Raw genomic sequence first — 25,365 nt, 5'->3', positions numbered from 1 at the left:
ATATAGCTATACCAATTTACATAACCAATTCAACATAAGAGATAACTTTAAAATAGATAAATAATTAAAAACTAAATATTATATATGACATATAGCTTTACAAAGACAGAATTATTCGGTCTAAGGGTGCAATTTAAAAAATCCCCTCCCCCCAAAAAAACCCAACCCACCAAGCCTTGTAAAAAACAACAACAACAACAACAAAACAAACAAAAAACATGGACAAAATACCCCGAACGCCCCCCCCCCCACCCCACCCGAAACCCCCCTTCCCCACCAAAAACATCCCACGAACAAACAAAAAAAAAAACAAACAAACAAACCTAACAAACAAAAACAAAGGAAGAGATAAAAGCACCTACAGTAGTTAAAAGTATGCTAACATGTATTACATAAAACAAAATAGGGGGCGGGACGTAGTCCAGTGGTTAAGCGCTCGCCTGATGCGCGTTTAATCTAGAATCGATCTCCGTTGGTGGGCACATTGGGCTATTTCTCGTTCCAGTCAGTGCGCCACGACTGGTATACCAAAGGCTGTGTATGTGCTACCCTGTCTGTGGGTCGGTGCATAAAAAATATCCCTTGGACTAATGACAAAAATATAGCGTGTTTCCCCTCTAAAACCATATGTTAAAATTACCAAATATTCGCATTCAATAGCAGATGATTAATAAATCAACGCGCTCTAGTGGTGTCGTCAAACAATGTTATGTTATAGATAAAGATAACATTAACTTTTATTCGTGATACTATGATTTAGAGGTACGTACGGAAGCTTTTACTTATTACAAACATAGCGTCAACGGGTAGGGGTGCGGTGGATATATTATATAGCCGGATAAATAAAGTTTTCTTCAAGATAACCCAAATTTATAAATTATCACGTAAAACGTTCTTAGATTAATTTGTAGGTCGCCTGAACGTGTAGGGCATCACGTACCAAATGGTTGGACTAGATCAGAATTGAATTTGCATTATGTAAATACAGAATTATTTTTAGACCCATTATCATATGGGTAGGTTGAGATTCGATCACATAGTCTCGTCACTGAAATGCTGTGTTTAGACCGTGCTAAAAAATTCTTTATATTGTTATTAATATTTATACTTGTGATTGTGATGATCACGAATTATTTAAGTGGGTCATACTGTTGTTCATTAGAATTATCTGACCGGATCCAACAAACGTACATTGCTGCTATCTATGAAGTACGTACGCTCATACACACACACACACACACACACACACACACACACACATACACACACACACACACACACACACGCGCACACACACACTCACATACACACACACACACGCGCGCGCGCGCACACGCACACACACACACACACACACGCACACACATACACAGGCACATGCACACACAGACACATACACAGAGACACACACAGACACATACACAGACACACAGACATACACACATACACACACATACACACACACACACATACACATACACATACACGCACACGCACACAGACACACACACATACACACACAGACACACACACACACACACACACACACCATGTACGCATTTTGTACGTAACGTATCATCAGTATTCCCAAAACTCATCGAGTACGTGCTTACATTAATCTTACATACCAACTGATAGACGTACGAGCTCGCATTTTTGAAGGGGAACAGGCCGATTTTTGCCCGAATTAAATGAAAATGTCGGAATCTGGATAACACCATTTATTTATAGTACTGTAGCATTACTGTCAAACAATAAATAGGGTTGCAAACGAATCACTACACATTTATACATGGATTACAACTAATAATATAGTTAGAATGATGGAAATACATGGTTTCAGGCAAGCTCGTTTTGTCCAAATATCTCTATCATGTTTACCCCAATTTGCGAATTTGTTCTATGGCCAGGGGACAGTTCCCCCATCCCCCCGCCCCCCTTTCGTCTTGTACCATTATGCATACTGAAAAAGTATATTAAATACAGTTAGCAACTGAAAACGTATATATTTATATAAGAAATTAACAGAATTTACGTTTATTGACCTAATTTTATACAATGATTCAACAATATGTCTGGTGCATCGTTGAGATATAAAATATATATTGGAGGGGGGGGGGGGGTGGGGGGTGGGAGGAGGGGGTGCACAATATATTTTAATAGCAGGTATTGTGGGATGGTTATGGGTTGATTTTATAAATTGTAATAGTTTTCAAAAAAAGGTTTGATTGGGGGGGTCCCGCCCCCTTCCCCCCCCCCGCCCCGGCTGCGCCACTGGAGGGGGAAGCGTTGCGGGGGCATCACGGGGCTCCTAGATGCTATATGCGTGTGTTTATATATGTATATGAGTATGCATAGCATAACATAAAATAACAATACAAACAAATATGATGCGCGGTCGGTCTAGGATCGAACGTCGTCGGTGGGCCCATTGGGCTATTTCTCGTTCCAGCCAGTGTACCACGATTGGTATGTCAAAGGCCGTGGTATGTTCTGTAATATCTGTGTGATGATGCATATAAAAGATCCCTTGCTACTAATGAAAAAATGTAGCGGGTTTCTTTTCTATGACTGTCTCAAAATGACCATATGTTTGACATCCAATAGCCGATGATTAATAAATCAATGTGCTCTAGTGGTGTCGTTAAACAAAACAAACTTTAAACGTTTTAACTTTGTAGAAAAATAAAATAAAAATATGTTGCGAAAAAACTAAATAAAAAACTAACAAAAAAAATCTAAACTATCTTACAGTTAATTTAAATCCCAGGACAACATCCTCGAAACGTAATTAGATGTAAAAAATGTATCCTCATCAGTACCTCAATGTCCAAGGGTCAGCGCGGAAAGACAGAAATACCACATCCTGTGTACTAAGTAGAAAGTAAATCCGGGCCGGATGGAAAAAAAAAAGAGTCATTAAGGTACACTTGGGATATATGAAAGAAACCAAATACACCTACATTAGGTAGAAATATTATATTATATGAAATATTAACCAAGGTGTAATTGAGACTGCTGAAAAGAACACAAGAAACACACGCACACACGCACGTACGCGTGCGCGTACACACAAATGTATACGTATATGTATGCTGACGCCATATAACCGTACATAAAATGTGTTGAGTGCATCGTTAAATAAAACATTTCTTTTACGTATATGTATTATGCATATATCTGTATGTTAAATAGAGATTGAGACACAGCAAAAAAACAAGGAGAGTGACACATATACAGATTCGGAAAGACATAATAGAATCAGCCAGCTAGAAGAGAGAGAGAGAGAGAGAGAGAGAGAGAGAGAGAGAGAGAGAGAGAGAGAGAGAGAGAGAGAGAGAGAGAGAGAGAGAGAGAGAGAGAGAGAGAGAGAGAGAGAGAGAGACAGAGAGAGTAAAATGTTTGTTTTTATTTAATGACGCCACTAGAGCACATTGATTTTTTTATCTTATCATCGGCTATTGGACGTCAAACATATGGTCATTCTGACACTGTTTTTAGAGGAAACCCGCTGTCGCCACATAGGCTACTCTTTTTACGACAGGCAGCAAGGGATCTTTTATTTGCGCTTCCCACAGGCAGGATAGCACAAACCATGGCCTTTGTTGAACCAGTTATGGATCACTGGTCGGTGCAAGTGGTTTACACCTACCCATTGAGCCTTGCGGAGCACTCACTCAGGGTTTGGAGTCGGTATCTGGATTAAAAATCCCATGCCTCGACTGGGATCCGAACCCAGTACCTACCAGCCTGTAAACCGATGGCCTGCCACGACGCCACCGAGGCCGGTGAGAGAGAGAGAGATGGAAAAGTTTATTTTTTACACATATAATAGATACAGTCAACCAGCTCAATACAGCGCCTGTATTATATATCATAGGCATTAGGCGTCATTATTGGTGATGTCACGATTAACTGACTTCGCTCGACCCGTGTGACAAATTACTCGAGTGCAGGCCGAGAACAAGACAATTACTGTTCTAGATTTACGTATAGATTTACCGTTACCGGCCTCGGTGGTACAGCGGTTAATGTTTTGGTTTGTTGTTTAACGACACTACTAGAACACAATGATTTATTAATCATCGGCTACTAGATGTCAAACATTTGGTAATTCTGAAATAATATAGTCTTAGATCGAGACGGGAAACCCGCTATATTTTTCCTTTAGTAGCAAGGAATCTTTTATATGCACTTTTCCACAGACAGGACAGGACATACCACGGCCTTTGATATACCAGTCGTCATGCACTGATTGAGACGGGGAAAATAACAATCAGTGAATGGAATTATTTAATCTTGTTATTTTAAGGGTCAACCGAGGGGCCCTCTCTGGGCTGTCTTCGTGAGTCGGCGGGGTGCGTTTCGCTCTTCACGGCAGGCTGGACACGCACAACTTTCAGACGATTCCTCTTCTCAATAACTACACCAAAGTTGGAATCTTTTGTGCGACTTTACTAGTGGCACCAACAATGGAACTATTTTAATTAAGGTGTGACACCATTAATAAAAGTCCTAAAAACCTCTTACTAAAATAGTGAATTGCCATGATTGGATCGAGCTGCGGTTGGACACAGGGGGGGGGTGGGGGGGGGGGGCGGAGAGGGGTACAAGTGGTTAGGGTTTTGGGGGTCATAAGGCGTAGGCGGTTTGGCTTTAGGTTTCTGTGTAGGGTCTGGCCTCTCCTCGTCCCCGGCCTCCATTTGGGCACACCAATGTTCGAAATATGATTGGTAATTTTATTCTTCGAAATTTATTAATCAACTTTTCTGGGGGCTTGGGTCAAACTTCTCATCCTTGATCCGAACCTCTTGGGGTATAAATTATATTTATTTATAGTAAAAATTATATAATATATTTAGACTACCCCGTCAAACTCAGTGGGTATAGATGTAAAACCATTACACTGGCTTCTCTCACACTGACCGCTAACCATTAACAAGTATCCCACTGACCTGGACAGACAGTCTATACACCTGAGATGCGTGTTCAGAACAGCGTGCTTGAACCTTAATTGGTTATAAGGACGAAAATAAGTACAAAGGAAAATGAAATGTTTACCGTTAGATTACATCCAGTTTACGTGTACACTGAATTTAAAGCCTGGTGACGATATGTCCATTTGATCACAAATGGCACGTGGTTTTTAATTAAAATGAGGAAATGAAACATTATTAGAACTATATATAAACATTTAGGTAATACTAAACCAAATAGCTTACGGATGGGTCAAAGTTCGAGGAGCACCCAACTTTTGATAGAGAAGTGAACACCACAAGTCCTGTGATTGGTGATAAATGTGAGTGTGTTGGTTGTAAAAACAAATATAGTTTCACCTGTGTGTAAAACGAATATGCAATTTTAATTCATCCAGTATCACTGTGTCAAGTAGTCTTGTTCTTGAACATGTATGGGGTACCTGTAAAAAAAAGTACTCGAATTTTGTGCGGAACTAGGGTAGCTTGACCCCCCATGTTTTTCTGATTCACTTTAAGGATGAGGGGTGGCAGTATTTATATCCGTGGCGTTTATGTCGATTCATACGCTGCAAGTTGGAGTTTTAGCCACATATGTTACTATTGTCGTCTATGGGATTTGATTTGGTAGTATACACCCTAAAATTATGGGGTTGGGGGGGGGGGGGGGGGGGTTGTATTATTTTATTCTTTATGATTATTAAATATAAATATAGAGAGACTGTACATGGTGTGTTTGGAATAAAAACAGCGAATATTTAGCTTCTCCAAAACACAATGCACATTACTTTTTAATCGATTATTAATATCAATCAGTCATCGAGGGTTTTGTACTGACTATCGATAACACAATTTTATCCGAACAGTAAGTTGTCTTAAAGCTGCATTCTCGAGCATTTCTGTAGTAGATAAGCATTACGAATAGACCATACTCATTGATTTTGATTTTGGCTCATATATATTACATGTTCTATCAATGTATATTAAAAATACAAGAAGAAAAAAATCTGAGGTAATGAAAAGCGAACCACGTTGCCAGCTGTTATCCAATAACTGTGCCACGTCAAAGCTCGCTCATGCTCTTAACAAGAGAACCTGTTCATTGTTCTCTATAATATTGATCGAATAAGAATAAGAATTGTTTTTAATTGCTTTTTTTTTATTTCCACAGATATTCTTTATGGCCCGATTACTAAAAACCGCTACTTGACGTGCGCTACACTTTCCGTTTAATTGGAACAAACAGCCATTCAGGATCGCAAATCGCGGCGTACATAAACTTAAATTAACATTAAACCAGTAATTGGAAATCATGAAACATTATATCCTGCCAACTCGAATACCATGTCATAAATTGGCTGTTTATTTACACGTTAGCCAACGTCAGTTTGGAGCAGTTAGCTCAACGGGCTTCCGAAAAGATTTACCGTCGCTCAGTCATCATTGATTTAATGCGGAGGCCAAAACCCACACCAGTGCGTTAGCTAGAAGCCTTCGATAGCTTAATTGGAGAAAGGAAACAATTACTGGACACGTTGTGATGAATTCTGACTTTGATGGCCATCTGGAGAAGCAGTGGTGTTTGCTGGCTAAAGTGGCCAGCAGCTAATAGCCGATTCTTTCGGAAGGAGATAGTGTTTACGTCTTGTTGCAGGACATCAAACGATGTTTGAAGAGAATCTGATCATAGCCAGCCAGAGGACTAAAGCCATAGCTGGTATTAAAGCCTGATAAATAAGAATCTACTAAACCCATCATCCCACTCAAAACTCAGAAGTCTGTATAAGTCAAAATTCTAATGACATTTCCATCCGTCTTTGACAGAACTCTCTGGCGAATCTCGGGGTTGTGTCCATGACAGGTTTTTTTTTCAGGCGGAAGCATTTCAGACATTATCCAAAAACATATTCTGATAATTTTAACCTGTTGATAGAAAGAACGAAAGAAATGTTTTATTTAACGACGCACTCAACACATTTTATTTACGGTTATATGGCGTCAGACATATGGTTTAGGACCACACAGATGTTGAGAGAGAAACCTGCTGTCGCCACTTCATGGGCTACTCTTCTCGATTAGCAGCAAGGGTTCTTTTATATGCATCATCCCACAGACAGAGTAGTACATACCACGGCCTTTGATATACCAGTCGTGGTGCACTGGCAGGAACGAGAAATACCCCAATGGGCCCACCGACGGGGATCCTATTGATAGATGCAAGATAAAAAAAATTCAAGAATAATCTACGCATTCAAAATCGTACTTCTGTACCAGCAGATTCCAAAAGAATCTTTGATCTGTGAGACAATTGATAGACATGTATCCGACTTTAAAGAATGAACGAAATGGGCGAATTTTCAATGCCTGTTTACAATGCTTAAACGTTTGCAATTAAGAAAAACAGGTTTCGTAAATTCGACTCAGTCTGTGTTTAAAACTAATGCGTATAACTAAAATCAATATTAGCGGGCCAATTGGGGTAGTGAGGGTGGTGGTACATACATACAGATTTTTCTCTCATTAACCACTAAAAACTTACCTTTGACCCCTGTTCTGGACAGAGAGAAAAGGTAGAGTTCGTGTTCAGGACAACGTGATTCAGTTTTATTGAACACAACTGTTTTGCGTTCACATATCGAAAAACGACAAACCCCCGTCCCGCAGTACTTGTCTGCATTTAACTGGATTAACCAGGCACCTACATTTGGATTATGAATATTTGGAAAATGTACACCGAAGATACGAAAATATGGACTTTAAATGAGACTTAAAAATACACATTTTTGCATACGGTTAATTAATGGGGGACAAAAAGAGAAAGTATACGAAGTAGAAAAATATATTGATCAAAACAGTCGTCGGAAACGAACTGACAATGATCTGGGAATGTAGGAACAATCACATCAGAAACTTCAAGACCTTGGCCTACAGCTGTCAACCAACATGTCACCTTCAAATCAACTGTCTGCACATCCATGAAATTTAACAGAACAAAACACATCGAACAATTCCTGTATGTTGCAAAAAAACCACCACCCCCTAAAAAAAAAAAAAAAAAACAAGAACAAAAAAAACAAAAAAAACAACAAACAAACAAAAATCCCCCACCAAAAACAACAATGACAGAATTTAAAATTGGTGACATGTTCAGAATTTATTCAGAATGTTATTAAAATAAGCTCAAAATCGTTACAAAGACAGATATTAAATACCATATAATCATATAAAGAAATCTTTGTTTCATACTCAGTATTTTCCATGTATTTATCTTAAAGAAAATAAAGATGTGAAAAAGACACAATCCAAATGAGAAACCGGTGATCTAGCATATGATGATTACTTTCTTCCTGGTTCGAATTACACGCAGTTTCGTATATCACAAGCTTTGATGGAGGAGACATTGAAACGCTTCCGAATATGATACTCGTGGTACAGATGGTAGTATCGAACACAGCTTGTTAATGGTATGCATGCTCAAAGCGATGCATCTTACGGACAAAAGCTATCACTATTGAAGTATATGGTCATGTAGTAGAAGGAAGTGGAGTCTTTTATACTCGTCAGTTAATGTGCCATCGCATCGTATGCTGTTCTTGTGTACGAACATCTGAAAAGCATTAACCTTTTTAGATTGAAGTCTTCATGTAGAAGTAAACGTAGACGTCGTCATCCACAAAGTGGCATGTCACCTCTCCTCCGTCCGTCCGTCCGTCCGTCCGCCTGTCTGTCTGTCTGTCTTTTTTTCATCTGTCGTTGTCTTCTTTCTGCCTGTTTTCGTAAACTCGCAAACACGTATACCCACAAAGATACGCAAACCACTGAACTTCTGATAATGTTCTCTCCCGAACCCCCCCCCCCCCCCCCCCATCTCTCTTTGCATTCACCAAGACTGTTTGAGTGTTCATGTCCAGTACAGGGTTTAATAATAAGTAGTTAATTGTCAGTAGTTAATGACAAGTGGCGTAGCATCTTTCCAATAAGCTGTGCTCTCTCTCTCTCTCTCTTTCTCTCTCTCTCTCTCTCTCTCTCTCTCTCTCTCTCTCTCTCTCTCTCTCTCTCTCTCTCTCTCTCTCTCTCGTGCTGTCCGGCTACAAAAACATAAAAAACAAATCGAAATTCATTAATTTCAGTGAGAGTGTCTAGACGGGATGCGTTCTTCTGCAAAACGCATGCGGCCAGTCGTAATGAAATAATCGTAAATAGATTATATGTCTAAAATGCTAGCCACAGACGCATCAGACGCAAACGCGTGGACCGCACGCACGCGTAGCATCCAATCTGTTTGAGCCTTTGATGTTGTTTTTCATGGGCGTAGCTTTTGACGCGGCGCGATTTCTGCGCGTAGTTTCCGCACATAGTTAAACACTGCTACTGATAGCCACAGAATCTATTTATTTTGTGCGTCCTTTCTTCGTATTCCGCCCCTCAACAACGCCTGCACAACGCCAAAAAACGCCGCGTACTTGTGGTTCCAAAAGTCAACTCGAGAATAACGTACACCCCGTGTAGACCTAGGTCTCACTACACAGTTCACTTCCGGGTGAGAGCTCATTGATCACGGTCCACTATAGTTCCTAATTGTGACACATGTTGTGGTTCACATATTCATATCTAGGAATTGGGGAAGAATTAAAACAATATGTATTTTAATGGTACGCCTTCTGGCTGTATTTTGCACATATTGTTTTGAAATATTGTGCATGGGACATGGGTGTATAGCGCAAGAGACAACCGGAGTGAATTGGTTAATGAACCACCTGTTCGGACCGGTATTACAGACAGAAGCGGTTATATAGCAAAACAAAAATGAGACGGAAATGTTCTCAATTATGGAGAGAAAGTAAATGCTTATATAATGTATGTTCGCAATGGTGTATGTTGTTAGTGCCAACGAGAACCCGTTCTATTGGCAGTCTTCATTTGAAGTTGGGCAATTTAACATGGGTTTCAATGGCAGATGACATCTGTGTAGTGAGACCCTACCCTATATTACAGAGCACGTAAAATCATCGATGAGAATCATATAGAATTCCCTCTGCTGTAGACCGAACGAAACGTGTTGATCGACACAACACTGATGTGCATATACTTTTCTTCTAGAATCCAATATAAGAACAAGCAAGTTCATTTTGTTCAACAACACAACTAGAGCACATTGATTTATTAATCATCGGCTATTGGATATCAAAGATATGGTCATTTTTGACACAGTAATAGAGAGGAAACCTGCTACATTTGTTTTCATTAGTAGCAAGGAATCTTTTATATGAACCATCCCCCAGACAGGATAGCGCATACCACGGCCTTTGATATACCAGTCGTGGTGCACTGGCCAATGGGCCCACCGTCGGGGATCGATCCTAGACCAACCGCGCATCAGGCGTGCGCTTTACCACTGGGCCCCTAGAACAAAAACGAGAACATTTAATAATGTGTATTACTATGCGTTTAATGCTTAAAATGTTCACTGTCTGATGTTAAATTTCTGCCTTTCAAATATACTGATCTCCAATGAAAACGCACCACCTAATATTTCGCTGTTATTGCTTTCGCTTGATTGAGATTGCTATAAAACACATAATGAACCTACCCCTTAATATACAATTTCTGGTTATTTAATGCCTGCCAGAATACAAAATCAGTTAAATCTATTATTATTAACAACTAAAAATCTGACTGGTGTGTTTTCAGTGGAGATGAGTATATTAAAGGGACAGTCCTGAGTTTATAACCATTGTAAAATATTTTTGATGACGTAACATACAAATTAAATACATTTTCTTATTTAGAATGTCAGTGTCTGTATTTACAAGGTGTTTGTTGTTGTTCTAATGCTTGTAATAGCCCAAACCGGATTTTACCTCCCAATAATTTCGTACGTACGAAAAAATATATATCACGAATTAAAGTAAAACCTGAGTGCTACACACATTAGTATACGACCGCAAACACATTCGATATACAGACACTGGTATTCTAAACAAGAAAATAAATGTATTTAGTATGAAACAGTAGTCGCCAACAAGGCTCTGTTATCGCAAACATCTTACAATGGCTGAAAACTCAGGACAGTCCCTTTAAGGAGAAGTGCAATATGAGGTAATGGTATGCACTCGCACTTCTTTGCATTTGCCAGCTTCCGGCTTTTTTGTTCATCAGTGGCCAGACCAAGCCTGACCACAGAGTTGACCACAGACATAAGGGAGACTACAAACACAGATCAGATAATTAGAGTTTCACGACACGAGTCACATAGCCATGTTGATAAAAACCAGATAAAACGACCGAATGCACGTGGTGGTTACGAACTGGAATCTAAATTTTAAGTCCTTCCCTCGTTATATTTTGATCATTTCAATTAAAAGCTGGGGGGGGGGGGGGGGGGGGGGCGGATCAATTAAAAAGATATGGATGGGTTATGTAGTTGATTTATATTATTTTATTTTTATTTATTATCAGTTCTGTGTTCTATTTTTTAAACTTATTTTTACATTTTGTGGGAATTTTTTCAGGCCTGTAGGAACGCTATCTTAAAGCCGCACACTCTAGTTCCATCCAGCGAAAATAAATTATAATTTGGTTAATCTACAAACCTGTAACACACTTAGATCACGTTTTTATCAAATGGAGTGAAAAAGCATGTTTTATATCGATAAATACCATGGGAATCCCCATGTCCCAATTGCTTGAAATAATTTTGAAAGTTAGTATTCTGATGTCACCGGTAGATGTCGCTCGAAGCACAACAATGCCTACGTCACGACAAATTTCACAGAGAGCGCACAGACTTGGGGTGCGTTCTTTTCACCTCTCCTGGACATATTCCAACTGTTCTGTCCTGGTTGTATCCTCTCTCCAGATATCGTAAGACTTAGAAAAATTATTGGTTTTAAGGGTTTGTAACGTTTTGTATTGAGACACTTACTTGTCTGAACTTTATTGTTACTGAAAATGTTCACGAACTGTGAAGAAAAATCTCACAAATGAACAACAACAAATCGGATGTTGATTGCGCGAACCGTGCACGAGAAAACAAACCGAACCAAAATGATAACGGTCACGTGGTATACCAACGTCTGTGACATTGAAATGGAAATATCCCGTCTAAAAATAAATTAGACCTTGTCTGCTCAACGTTTTTTTCTCAAACATACGTGCGTTTTTAAGAAAAAAAAGAAAGAAGCATTTTATGGTATTACAAAAACAAGGATTACCAGGATTACCAAAAAACACTTCAGGTGAATGGAAATGTATATTCTAAATAATAAACGATAAGTAAAGTGCAATTTTATTTGTGAAAAAATGGGTTTAATAGCGAAAAACAACGCCGTAATGGTTAACAACTAGCCGTAACTAGGGTGTGTCCCTTTAATGTGTGTGTGTTTGTGTGTGTGTGTGTGTGTGTGTGTGTGTGTGTGTGTGTGTGTGTGTGTGTGTGTGTGTGTGTGTGTGTTAATCTCTAGTGGAAGAGGCACAGTCTCTAGTGGGGGAGGGGCGCAAGCCAAATGTTATCATTAATTATACAGAAAACACCAACAACAAAAAACATTAAAAAAAATTCCTTAAGATCCCCCTCCCCCGTCTCCCCCTTCTCCGGCCTCCCGGTTCCTATGGGCCTGTTGGGTTTTTGCGTGCGTATCTTTTGTGTTTTTTCAGTGTTTTTTTTTTCTTTCTGTTATACCGGAATTGATTCCCACTCATAAAGAGTGCAATGTTTTACGGATCCATTGTTCTTCAGTTAAACACACATAACAGCTCTTTAGCACCGTTTGAGATACATGTTATGCCGCTTGCTCGCATCAAATGTGCTATTAAGTCCATTGATGCATCAATAAACTGGAACAAGCGCAGACAGTTGATAATTACATAAACATGTATAAAGAAGACATGTTAGGCTAGACGGCGCATGGCTATGGCAACCGATCATAGCAACGGAATTGGAACCACGCTATTTAGTGGAAAGAGCATATAATAAATAGTCCAGTTGATGCTACCCTTTTTCAGATGTTTAAAAAAAATTTTTTTAATGCAACCGGAAGACATGATCTTGTATGAAAAAAAGGCAATAAAAACGACTGGCTCTACTATTGTCTGCAGTCTCACTCCACCATATTATAATCCAATCTGTAAGTACTACATCGTTGGGTTGGTCCAGATGACATCACCAGACTTTAAAAAAAAACAAAAACCTACAAACAAACCCACCGACGATGACGTTGTATGAATCTCCATTTTGCACGAGTTTCGGCATTGCTTAAAATACCAAATATATCGTTTTAGCTGTTTCACCTGATATCACCACTGTTATGACAGTGATTCATGAGTGCATGTCATCACAGCTGTACTTATTCAAATGAGCTCTGTCAGGTGCTAGGTTTGATTTAGTAAACTAGTCTGGGAGTGGCAATCCTCTTTTTGGCGGCGCCAAAGGGATGAACTCTCCATTAAACGATCTCCTCGGGGCACTAGATAGAGATTCATGGAATCAACCACTCTTTTGCCAAATACCCATTCAACTCTGTATATTACAGAAATACGACCCTGATCTTGTGTTACGGTTTTGTCGTTCAGATTCTGTATGGTTTTAAAACTAATCAAATAACTGTTAATGTTTATTGGGGAAAAAACCCACCACGCAGATATAGCTTTTAAAATGTTAGAATTGTATTATTCCGCTACTGACAACTGCCTCCAAATCCGTTACCCAGACACCATCAGCAACATCGACTTGTGGGAGAGAACACACCAACTGGCTGCTAGAGATGAGATTAGAAGAAGACGATGGGGGTGGATTGGTCATACGCTCCGCAAAACAGCATCGAATATCCCCAGGCAGGCTCTGACATGGAACCCACAATGCAGATGAAAAAGAGGCCACCCAAAGAACACATGACGAAGAGACCTCCAGGTGGACACCAAGAAGACAGGATACACCTGGAGGCAGCTTGAAACCAGAGCCCAGGACAGACAACTCTGGAAAACTGTAGTCAACGGCCTATGCCACAGAAGAGAAGATGGGCATAAGTAAGTAAGTAGGTACTGACGGAAAATGCCGAACAAATGCTCCTTGTGCCGTGTATTAACCCCCTCAAGAAAAAGTTCGAATATTTAATAGTATTTTATACTGATGTAGTAGTTGGAATTATAAAAACTGAACGCGATAATTTGTTGACGTTCATGGAAGTTACTTAGTATGAACCGTAGAACCGCTTTACACTCTGTTTTAACTGATGTGATACTTTAATAAACCATTTTACTTACACACCCGTTGGTTAGAACATTATTAGTTATTTTTGATAAAACATACCTGTTAAAGGGACATTCCTGAGTTTGCTGCATTGTAAGATGTTTCCGACTGATAAAATACTTCTTCGATTAAACTTACAAATTAAATATATTTTCTTGTTGAGAATATCAGTGTCTGTATATTCAATGTGTTTCTGGTCGTCTTAATATTTGTAAGAAGCCCAAACTGGATTTCGTACGTACGAAAAAATTATATTTTAGGAAATAAAATGAAATTTAACCTGGTACAAATATTAGAACGATCAGAAACACGTTTAATATACAGCCACTAATATTTTATGCAAAACAATATATTTAATATGTAATTACAATCGTTTAAAAGTCTCTGTTAGTCGATTACATCTTTAAAATTGCAACAAACTCAAGAATGTCCCTTTAAAACATGTACGTGCTGCCGTTAGATGGTGACCAGGTCACCAATGCCATACCATCCAATGGATTATCACGGTAAAAATCGATCACTAGATGTGACGTACAAGTTAACCTGAAATTGACTTGTCTGTGACGCACACGTTAACTTTAAGCGCTAGGGCCATACATAGGTTTTAGTTTTTAAAAGGCGTTAAAATTTATTTTAAAACTCTTTTCTGAAGATATGTAAGAAATAGAATACTACATTCGTGTCGGTTAGATACCATTTATCTTACAAAACGTTGTTTAAAGGGACATTCCTGAGTTTGCTGCAATTTTTAAGATGTTATCGACTAACAGAGACTTTTTAACGATTGTAATTACATATCAAATATATTTTTCTGCACAATATATTAGTAGCTGTATATTAAACGTGTTTCGGATCGTTCTAATATTTGTACTAGGTTAAATTTCATTTTATTTCCTAAAATATATTGAAGACAAAATCCAGTTTGGGCTTCTTACAAATAATAAGACGACCAGAAAGACATTAAATATACAGACAATGATATTCTAAACAATAAAATATATTTAATATGTAAGTTTAATCGTAGAAATATTTTATTAGTCGGAAACATCTTACAATGGAGCAAACTCAGGAATGTCCCTTTAAAAACGTTTCTTACACTCCCGTTGGTGAGAACACCATGCGTTATGTTTGGTTACACGTGGTTGTTAAAACATGTACGTGTGTTAACAATTTCAAGACATACGACTGGCTGCTCCTGGGAGATGACCAGGTCACCAATGCCATACAACCAATGATAAACTACACGATGGAAATCGATTTGACTGTGATGTATAGTTAACCTGACATTCATGTGTCTGTGGCGCGTAAGTCAGCAACAAGTGCAACGGCTGTAAATAATTTTAGTCGAAAAAGTTCGATATATATCTCGTTAGATATATTTTAAAACAACTCGTTGTGAGATAAATGGTATCTAACGGCCACTCATGTATTATTATTTATATCCAACTCGCTTTTGCTCGTCTCACATGTAACGCGCTATGCTGTTCATACAGTGCATGTAAAGCAGTTATGTGGTTCAAACTGGCATTAACGCCAGAGACTATCAAGTTCAGTTCTTAAATAACATCAATCACTAATGTGCAATACAGACACAAACACAGTCTCAATAAACGTGTTATCGCTGTTGTCGATTATTGTTAGCTGTCTTCACTCAACATGCAAGTCTGTCACCAACATTTCGTACCTTGTAACACCAAACTAGTGTTGGGAATCGGTTTGATATTTAATGATCGATCATCGGTTGTAATCATTTGGCACCAACCGATTAACTTTCTATCACATAATCGTTTAGAATTTTATGAACATTATAAGGATTTGAATTATTATATAATGACCATGTGTGAACCCTTCAAATGGCTAATTTTACTTTTAAAGGGACATTCCGGAGTTTGCTGCATTGTAAGATGTTTCCGACTAATAAAATATTTCTACGATTAAACTTACATATTAAATATATTTTCTTGTTTAATATATTAGTGTCTGTATATGCAATGTGTTTCTGGTCGTCTTAATATTTGTAAGAAGCCCAAACTGGATTTTGTCTTCAAATAATTTCGTACGTACGAAAAAATATATTTTAGGAAATAAATTGAAATTTAACCTAATACAAATATTAGAACGATCAGAAACACGTTTAATATATAGACACTAATATTTTATGCAGAAATAAATATATTCGTTAAAAAGTCTTTGTTAGTCGATAACATCTTGAAAATTGCAGCAAACTCAGGAATGTCCCTTTAATAACTATTAGTATCTTTTTTTATTTATTTATGTACACGAATGAATGAACGTTTAACGACACCCCAGCACAAAATTACACATCGGCTATTGGGTGCAATATGTATGTACACATAAAAACCCAACACCCCCCCAGCCAGCATATTTACATCAATTCTATCATCTAAATATCCCTCTCCCCCACACAGTCAATTGTGGATTTTTATAATTGATCATAACATTGGTAGATCCAAACCGATCAATGTTCGATTATAATAGACCAATGCAATATCGCTACGTAAAACAGTGGAACAGCGCTCCGCTTCTGAATGAAAAAATGCAGAATAATATTTTCATTGCTTTGACAGTGAAACATATCTTGGATATGATTTGCAGGGGCGGATCAAGGATTTTAAGAAGGGGGTGGGTACGTTTAGGCTGTCAAAGTGTAGCAGGTGTTAAAACACCAGCAACCCCCAAAAGACAGAATACCAAGCGCACTTGAGAGAGTTATATTGTATTGTGTGCACCCAGCAAGGAAGGGCCATGAGTTGGTGCCGGTTGAGGGTAGACTCATTGTTTAACTTGACAACTATAGGGGGAAGGGATTAAACCCCCTAACACCCATTGGATCCACCACTGTTTTGTCAATAACATCACATGCATTATCCGATACAAACCGGCCTCGGTGGCGTCGTGGTTAGGCCATCGGTCTACAGGCTGGTAGGCACTGGGTTCGGATCCCAGTCGAGGCATGGGATTTTTAATCCAGTACCGACTCCAAACCCTGAGTGAGTGCTCCGCAAGGCTCAATGGGTAGGTGTAAACTACTTGCACCAACCAGTGATCCATAACTGGTTCAACAAAGGCCATGGTTTGTGCTATCCTGTCTGTAGGAAGCGCAAATAAAAGATCCCTTGCTGCCTGTCGTAAAAGAGTAGCCTATGTGGCGACAGCGGGTTTCCTCTAAAAACGGTGTCAGAATGACCATATGTTTGACGTCCAATAGCCGATGATAAGATAAAAAATCAATATGCTCTAGTGGCGTCATTAAATAAAACAACCTTTACTTTACTTTCTCTCTAATACTAAATGTCAAAATTACCAAATGTTTGACATCCAATAGCCGATGATTAATAAATCAATGTGCTCTAGTGATATCGTTAAACAAAACACTTTTTTCAACAATAACTCGTGTGAGGCGCGACAAGTCCAACGATCGAGCCATCTCGGTGAAAATACCCACATGAACTGGGTTTTTTTTCATCCAGTGCTCTAAGATTTTACGAGAAATGTAGTGGTATGTGCCATCGTGTCTCACTGGGATGACAACTGCTGTTAATCGATAGAGAGAGTAGGCATGTGGAGACAGGTGATAAATTGTTGTATTCCCTAACCAGTGCGTTTACATGTTGTACGTCTAGCGGCTGATGTCTAAACAAGATACACACTAAGTACATGCATAGCGCATAACTATGCACACACAGACAGATACATAGATAGATAAACAGACAGACAGACAGTCATAGATAGATAGATAGATAGATAGATAGATAGATAGATAGATAGATAGATAGATAGATAGAAAGAAATATATTTAGAAAGATAGACACAGAGAGAGAGAGTGAGAGAGAGAGAGAGAGAGAGAGAGAGAGAGAGAGAGAGAGAGAGAGAGAGGAGAGAGAGAGAGAGGAGAGAGAGAGAAGACACACGAGAGAGAGAGACAGAGAGAGGGACAGAGAGAGAGGAGAGAGGAGAGAGAGAGAGGACGAGGAGAGAAAGAGAGAGAGAGAGAGAGAGAGAGAGAGAGAGGAGAGAGAGAGAGGAGAGAGAACGAAATATATTTAGAAGAGACAGACAGACACAGAGAAGTTTTTTTTTTTTTTTTTTTTTTTTTTTTTTTTTTGTTTGTTTTGTTTTGTTTTGTTTTTTTTTTTTTTTTGTTTTTTTAGAGAGAGAGAGAGAGCGAGACGAGAGAGAGAGAGAGAGAGAGAGAGATGGAGAGAGAGAGAGAGAGAGAGAGAGACAGACAGGACAGACAGAAGACAGACAGGACAGACAGACCAGAGAAAATATATGTAGAAAGATAGACACACACAGAGAGAGAGAGAGAGAGAGAGAAAGAGAAAGAGAGAGAGAGAGAGAGAGAGAGAGAGAGAGAGAGAGAGAGAGAGAGAGAGAGAGAGAGAGAGAGAGAGAGAGATGTTGATCGATGGATAAAACATAATAATATATTTTCGAACAGACCTTTTCCCACAGTGATAAGTCCCGTGTGCCTATGTGCATAACAAATATCACAATGTTTCCACTTACTACAGCACGTTAATAATCCCGACAACACGGCGATACCGTTGATTCGGTTCACACCACACACCACCACCATCACACGTAGCAAACAAATACTTAGAACACCGCATGCATATATAATAAAACGAAAGTGCTCTCGTGAATGAATATTCTCACATCATATCGCTTATTTATCACTCAACAACAATAACAACCTAAAAAAAAAAATCGCAGAATAATCCATCATCAAATAATATTACACATATTTTCTGTGTTGAACTAAACGAGAAAAAAACAGAGAAGAAGACTGAAAGTGTTCTACTCACCTGGCCTGTTGCAGAAAGTGACCTGGATATACCTGGCTAAACATTGTTTATAATTCGTACACGTGGAAAGCTAAAACACGGACGCAAACAGTCACGACATATTACCGCGATCATTGTGCGTACAGTAGCATTGATTTGACTTGTACCGTCGAGAATACGGATCGCAATAGGAATGATCCGAATTCACCGACATAACGCTGTTAATAATGTGTGAAAACGCATTTAGCTTGACGTTTCGGACTTAGATTTCAAATCATACAGTAACCATAGAAACAACAGATCTAAGAAAATACACCATGGAAACTATATACGATTGTTGTTTTCTTTTAGACAATAATATACAGGTAATAATGTAAAAAGAAAAGAAAAAAAGTCATGTTTGTAATGTTATACAGAATATGTGTAATTGATAGGTATGTTGTTCCACAAAAGACAAATAAATCACTTCTGCTGGACAAACTGGAAGTCTTAATGATATTTAATTAGACATGTGACTGAAGACAAAACCACACACATAAAACAAAACAAGAATACGACCCCTAATCACCCCAATACAGGAAAAACCCCAGAAACAAACACGCAAAAAAAAAAACCGAGCAAAAACCACCAAAAAACAAAAATAAAAATACCAAAAAAAAATTTAAAAGAAGAAAAAAGAAAAAACCCAAACAAAACAACAAACAAACAAATATAAAAACAAACAATAATAATAATAATATATATATATATATATATATTAAAAAAACCCAACTCACACACAAGCAAACATCAGCCACAAACAGTGGTCTCATTGTTTAATCAATACATTATAATTAAGTCTAACAGTGTGTATTACAATTTTCATAATGGTTTTACAGTCAAACCTGCTCTACCGGCCACCTGTATTGAGCAGACACCTGTGTTGAAACTCTGTACTTTAATTCTCCGAAATCATCTAAAAGAGAAATAAAACAGAAACCCACTCACACAAAACACCTTATAACGTTATAAACGATTTAATGTGCTGCATGGTTTGTAAATTGACTAAACTTAGTGTTAATTTTCACGGGCTGAAACCAGGGTCTGCGCCTTTAACAATGTACTGAGGTGATGTTAAACAAACAGCCCTTGATTCGATACGCCAGGTGGTGGGTTTTTTGTTGCTGTTTTTGTTTTTTAATGAATTACGTAATTAGCAGGTAAAAAAACCCAGGTATTGGATGTTATAATGAACAAAAACCTATTGAAGAATAGCAGATATCAGACGTGTGGTAATAACATATTTCTTTTTGTTATTTACCACTACCAATACTGTTACTATTACTACTAGTACTACTACTACTACTACTACTACTACTACTACTACTACTACTACTACTACAGCTACTGCTGCTGCTACTACTACCACCACCACCACCACCACCACCACTACTACTACTACTACTACTACTACTACTACTACTACTACAGCTACTGCTGCTGTTACTACTACCACCATCACCACCACCACCACCACTACTACTACTACTACTACTTCTACTACTACTACTGCAGCTACTGCTGCTGCTGTTACTACTACTACCACCACCACCACCACTACTACTACTACTTCTACTACTACTACTACTACTACTACTACTACTACTACTATCACCACTGTCAGTACTACTACTACTACTACTACTACTACTACTACTACTACTACTACTATTACTACTACTACTACTACTACCACTGTCAGTACTACTACTACTACTACTACTACTACTACTACTATTACTACTACTACTACTACCACTATCAGTACTACTACTACTACTACTACTACTACTACTACTACTACTATTACTACTACTACTACTACTACTACCACTATCAGTACTACTACTACTACTACTACTACTACTACTACTACTACTACTACTACCACTACTATTACTACTACTACTACTACTACTAACACCACCACTACAATTACTACTACTACTACTACTACTACTACTACTACCACTACTATTACTACTACTACTACTACTACCACTACTACTACTACTACTACTACTAACACCACCACTGTCAGTACTACTACTACTACTACTAACACCACCACTGTCAGTACTACTACTACTACTACTAACACCACCACTACAATTACTATTACTACCACTATTACTACTACTCTGCAGGTAAGATTTAAAAAATTGGGACTATGGAGTTCCCTACAAACAAATTGCAATAATTAGATGTGAAAAAAAGAAAGAAACTGTTTTAGTCAAAAATGCCACACAGTACTGTAAAAAGAATAAGTAACTACCCAAGAAGCGCGAAAAACAATACTTATCGACCCAAGTATTTGATGTTGTAAACAGATCTTAATTAGTAACTGCATAGTCTTCACAAGCTTCCAATGAACTTAACATAAGCTTTATGTTGATAAATATTAATACTAATAATAGTATAGTAGTAGTAGTAGTAGTAGTAGTAGTAGTAGTAGTAGTAGTAGTAGTAGTAGTAGTAGTAGTAGTAGTAGTAGTAGTAGTAATAATAATAATAATAACAACCACACTCCTATTCACGAATAAAACCTAAAAAAAACATTTCCGAAAAACACCACCAAATACAAAATACAAAATAAATACAAAATAAAAATAAAATAAAATAAAATAAAATAAAATACACAAATTAACTTATAATAAAAATAAAATAAAAAACCTAATCGCCGCCAACACCCCCCCCCCCCCCCCCCCCCAAACAACAATGACAGTAAGGTAATATAAACCTTTATTACAACATTGCATTCTGTGGGGGGTTGGAATGGAAGTGTGGATGGGTTAGAGGTTGTAGGTGTGTGATATCTTTCGTTTTTCACAAACGTAAATTAAATTAACTTAAATTAATGCATTGTATGTGTATATAATATTATTCAGTATTCTCACATCATCTTAAAATATAAATTTCGAAACGGTGGGTTGTTTTTGTTGTTTTTTCATTTTAAAGTATATATAACTTTAACAACACACGACAATGAATTATTAATGAAAACAGGCCATGTTTTGCTTCATGTCTCCATCCATGCATTTTGAGGAAAAATGCAGAAATTACAATCATATTATACAATGGCTGGTACTTATTGATTACATTTCCGATATTTTCTGCACTTAGCGAATAAAACTCTTGCAGACGAGGGTTATCATTAACTTGCCAGTAGCTATTGGGTTGAACTCACGTACTCATATTTAACCCTTTATTTAATTTTTTATTTTATTTAATTTTTTATTATTATTATTATTATTATTAATTATTATTATTATTATTATTATAATTTTTTTTTTTTTTTTTTTTTTTTTTTGTAGAATAGCACATCAACTTTAATTTCTTCCTGTGACGTGATACTCTATTCCCCCCCCCCCCCATATACCTTTATTCATTCATTCATACAATTTATTTTCGTGCTTATAGCTAATTAAGGTTGAAGCACGCTGTCCTGGGCACACACCTGGAGCAATCTGATGCATGTTCAGAAGGGCGAGCCATCGCGGCCGCTCGCTTGACTTGTTTTTTTTGTGTCTGGCGTAAGATGAAAGTGATGTGATACAAGACGATGGTACCAGTTAAATTTTTCGAGAGCGCGGGACGGTCTTTAATGGTTTGTTGTTAGTGGTTAGTGAAAGAGAAGTGTCTTTAATGGGTTTATACTTCCCCCAAACAGCCGTTAAACTCATTTCTTGGTGGGAGCCGGTAACGGGGTGCGAACCAAGTACCTATCAACCATAAGGCGTAGCCCAGTGGTAAAACGCTCGCTTGATGCGCGGTCGGTTTGGGGTCGATCCCTGTCGGTGGGCCTATTAGGCTATTTCTCGTTCCAGCCAGTGCACCACGTCTGGTATATCTTAGGATGTGGTATGTACTGTCCTATGTGTGGGATAATGCATATAAAAGGTCCCTTGCTACTAATGGAAAAATGTAGCGGGCTTCTTTCTCTCTAAGACTATATGTCAGAATAACCAAATGTTTGACATCCAATGGCCGATTATTAATAATCAATGTGCTCTAGTGGTGTCGTTAAACAAAGCAAACTTTAACCATAAGGTAGATCTATGTCTTAACCACTGCGGCGTTGAGGCTGGTCTATTCCTTATATTTTGAAGCAGCCTAATTTAGCTAACACAAAAATGCAATATTCGTCATTTCAAAGTTTAAAATGGAAGGACCAGTTTAGACACACTGCAACCAACGTTTACAAATTGATTGCTTCCCAGTGGTAAAGCGCTCGCTTGATGCGGCAGCGCGGTCAGTCTGGGGTCGATTCCCGTCGGTGGACCAACTGGGCTATTTCTCATTCCAGTCAGTGGTCCACAACTTGTGTAACAAAGGCCGTAGTATGTACTATCCTGTCTATGGGATAGTGCATATAAAATATCTCTTTCTGCTAATCGAAAAGAGTAGCCCATGAAGTGGCGACAGCGGGTTTCCTCTCTCAATGTCTATGTGGTCCTTAACCATATGCTCGACGTCATATAACCGTAAATAAAATGTGTTAAGTGCATCGTTAAATAAAACATTTCCTCTGATGACAATGATTAATTAATCAATGTGCTCTAGTGGTGTCGTTAAACGAAACAAACAAAAGAAAGAAAGAAATGTTTTTTATTTAACGACGCACTCAACACATTTTATTTACGGTTATATGGCGTCAGACATATGGTTAAGGACCATACAGATTTTAAGAGGAAACCCGCTGTCGCCACTACATGGGCTACTCTTCCGATTAGCAGCAAGGGATCTTTTATTTGCGCTTCCCACAGGCAGGATAGCACAAACCATGGCCTTTGTTGAACCAGTTATGGATCACTGGTCAGTACAAGTGGTTTACACCTACCCATTGATCCTTGCAGAGCACTCACTCAGGGTTTGGAGTCGGTATCTGGATTAAAAATCCCATGCCTCGACTGGGATCCGAACCCAGTACCTACCAGCCTGTAGACCGATGGCCTACCACGACGCCACCGAGGCCGGTACGAAACAAACAAGCAAACTGGCTGCGGCTTGATGTAGCTCAGTGGTAGAGCGCCCGCCTGAGGAACAGTGGGTCGCAGGATTGATACTTATGGACTCTTCTCCCATCCCAACTGGTGCCCCAGCACTGGTACGTCAAAGGTCGTGGTATGTACTGCCCTGCCTATCGAAAAGTGTAAATAAAAGACTCAATGCTGCTTTATCGGTTGGAGTATGCTATGTGACGGCTATAGGGTTTTTACTCTTTCTTTCTCCTGACAAAATGTCGAAATATTTATGCTTGAAACCCTACCACTGATACACTAAACTTTAAAGTTCGCGGTATGTACTACCCTGCCTATCGGAAAGTGTATATTAAAAAATCAATACTGCTTTAACAGTAGAAGTAGCCTAACAGTAGAAGCAGCCTACGTGAAGACAGCGGATTTCCTCTCGTTCTTTCTATTGATCAAATGTCGAAATATTCATGCTAGAATTTACTGTCCTATTTTTCGGAAAGTGCATATAAGTTCATGCTTCTTTATCGGTAAGAGTATAATATCTGGCGGTTGTGGGTTTCCTATCTTTCTCTAAAAATAATCACGCTAGAATCCAAATAACCATAGTTTAAGATGTGCTGAGGAGTCAATTCATTTAATTTCAACTTATTTTCGTGCTTATATCCAATTAAAGTTCAAGCACGCTGTCCTGGACACACACCTCAGCTATCTGGGCTGTTTGTCCAGGACAGTGGGTTAGTTATTAGTTGTTAGTGGTTAGTGAGAAAGAAGAGGGTGTAGTTGTCTTACACCTACCCACTGAGTCGTTAAAGCTCTTTGTGGGAGCCGATACTGGGCTGCGAACCCAGTACCTACCAGCCTTATGTCCGATGGCTTAAACACGACACCACCGAGCGCGGTGAGGACTCATTAAACAAACCGAATTTACAAAGTCTGTGTATGTCTTACACGTGTTTAACAACATACACTTGCAATGATTAAAACACCTGTGTTTAAGAAAAAAATAATCATCGTAAATACGGCCCATGCTCTTTTCCTTCCGTTCGAATCTGTAACTATAATTTATGTATTAGAAAATGCCCCGTATTCCTTTGATTTAATTACGCGAGATCATCAAAGGTACATGGATTAGCTTTTATCGAGAATACCCATTAAAAACTGGAGATAATACGAATTCGCTGAAACAAAATCTGCCCGTGAACATAATGGTGATGAAATTCGACATTTACCGTCTTCTGTCACACTTTTTCAAACGAGTTTGATTAATTGACTTTGCGCCAGTTAGGAGGACTAATCAAACAAGCTAATATAAAACA

General features: G+C 38.4%; 1 protein-coding gene across 1 annotated transcript in view; it reads right to left on the bottom strand.

Moving 5' to 3' along the window:
- Positions 1 to 19,023: 19,023 nt before the first annotated feature.
- Positions 19,024 to 25,365, bottom strand: part of LOC121384636 — a 30,144-nt gene continuing 23,802 nt past the window's right edge. The window contains exon 2 of the mRNA XM_041515108.1: positions 19,024 to 19,989. Within this exon, the coding sequence (XP_041371042.1) occupies positions 19,986 to 19,989 (4 nt within the window). The 3' untranslated portion in view covers positions 19,024 to 19,985. The remainder of the gene's footprint in view (positions 19,990 to 25,365) is intronic.

Source organism: Gigantopelta aegis, chromosome 10 (assembly GCF_016097555.1).
Source record: "Gigantopelta aegis isolate Gae_Host chromosome 10, Gae_host_genome, whole genome shotgun sequence".
NCBI classification, from domain to species: domain Eukaryota; kingdom Metazoa; phylum Mollusca; class Gastropoda; order Neomphalida; family Peltospiridae; genus Gigantopelta; species Gigantopelta aegis.
The sequence above is the reverse complement of the archived record's forward strand: the minus strand, read 5'-3'. Positions and strand labels throughout refer to the sequence as shown.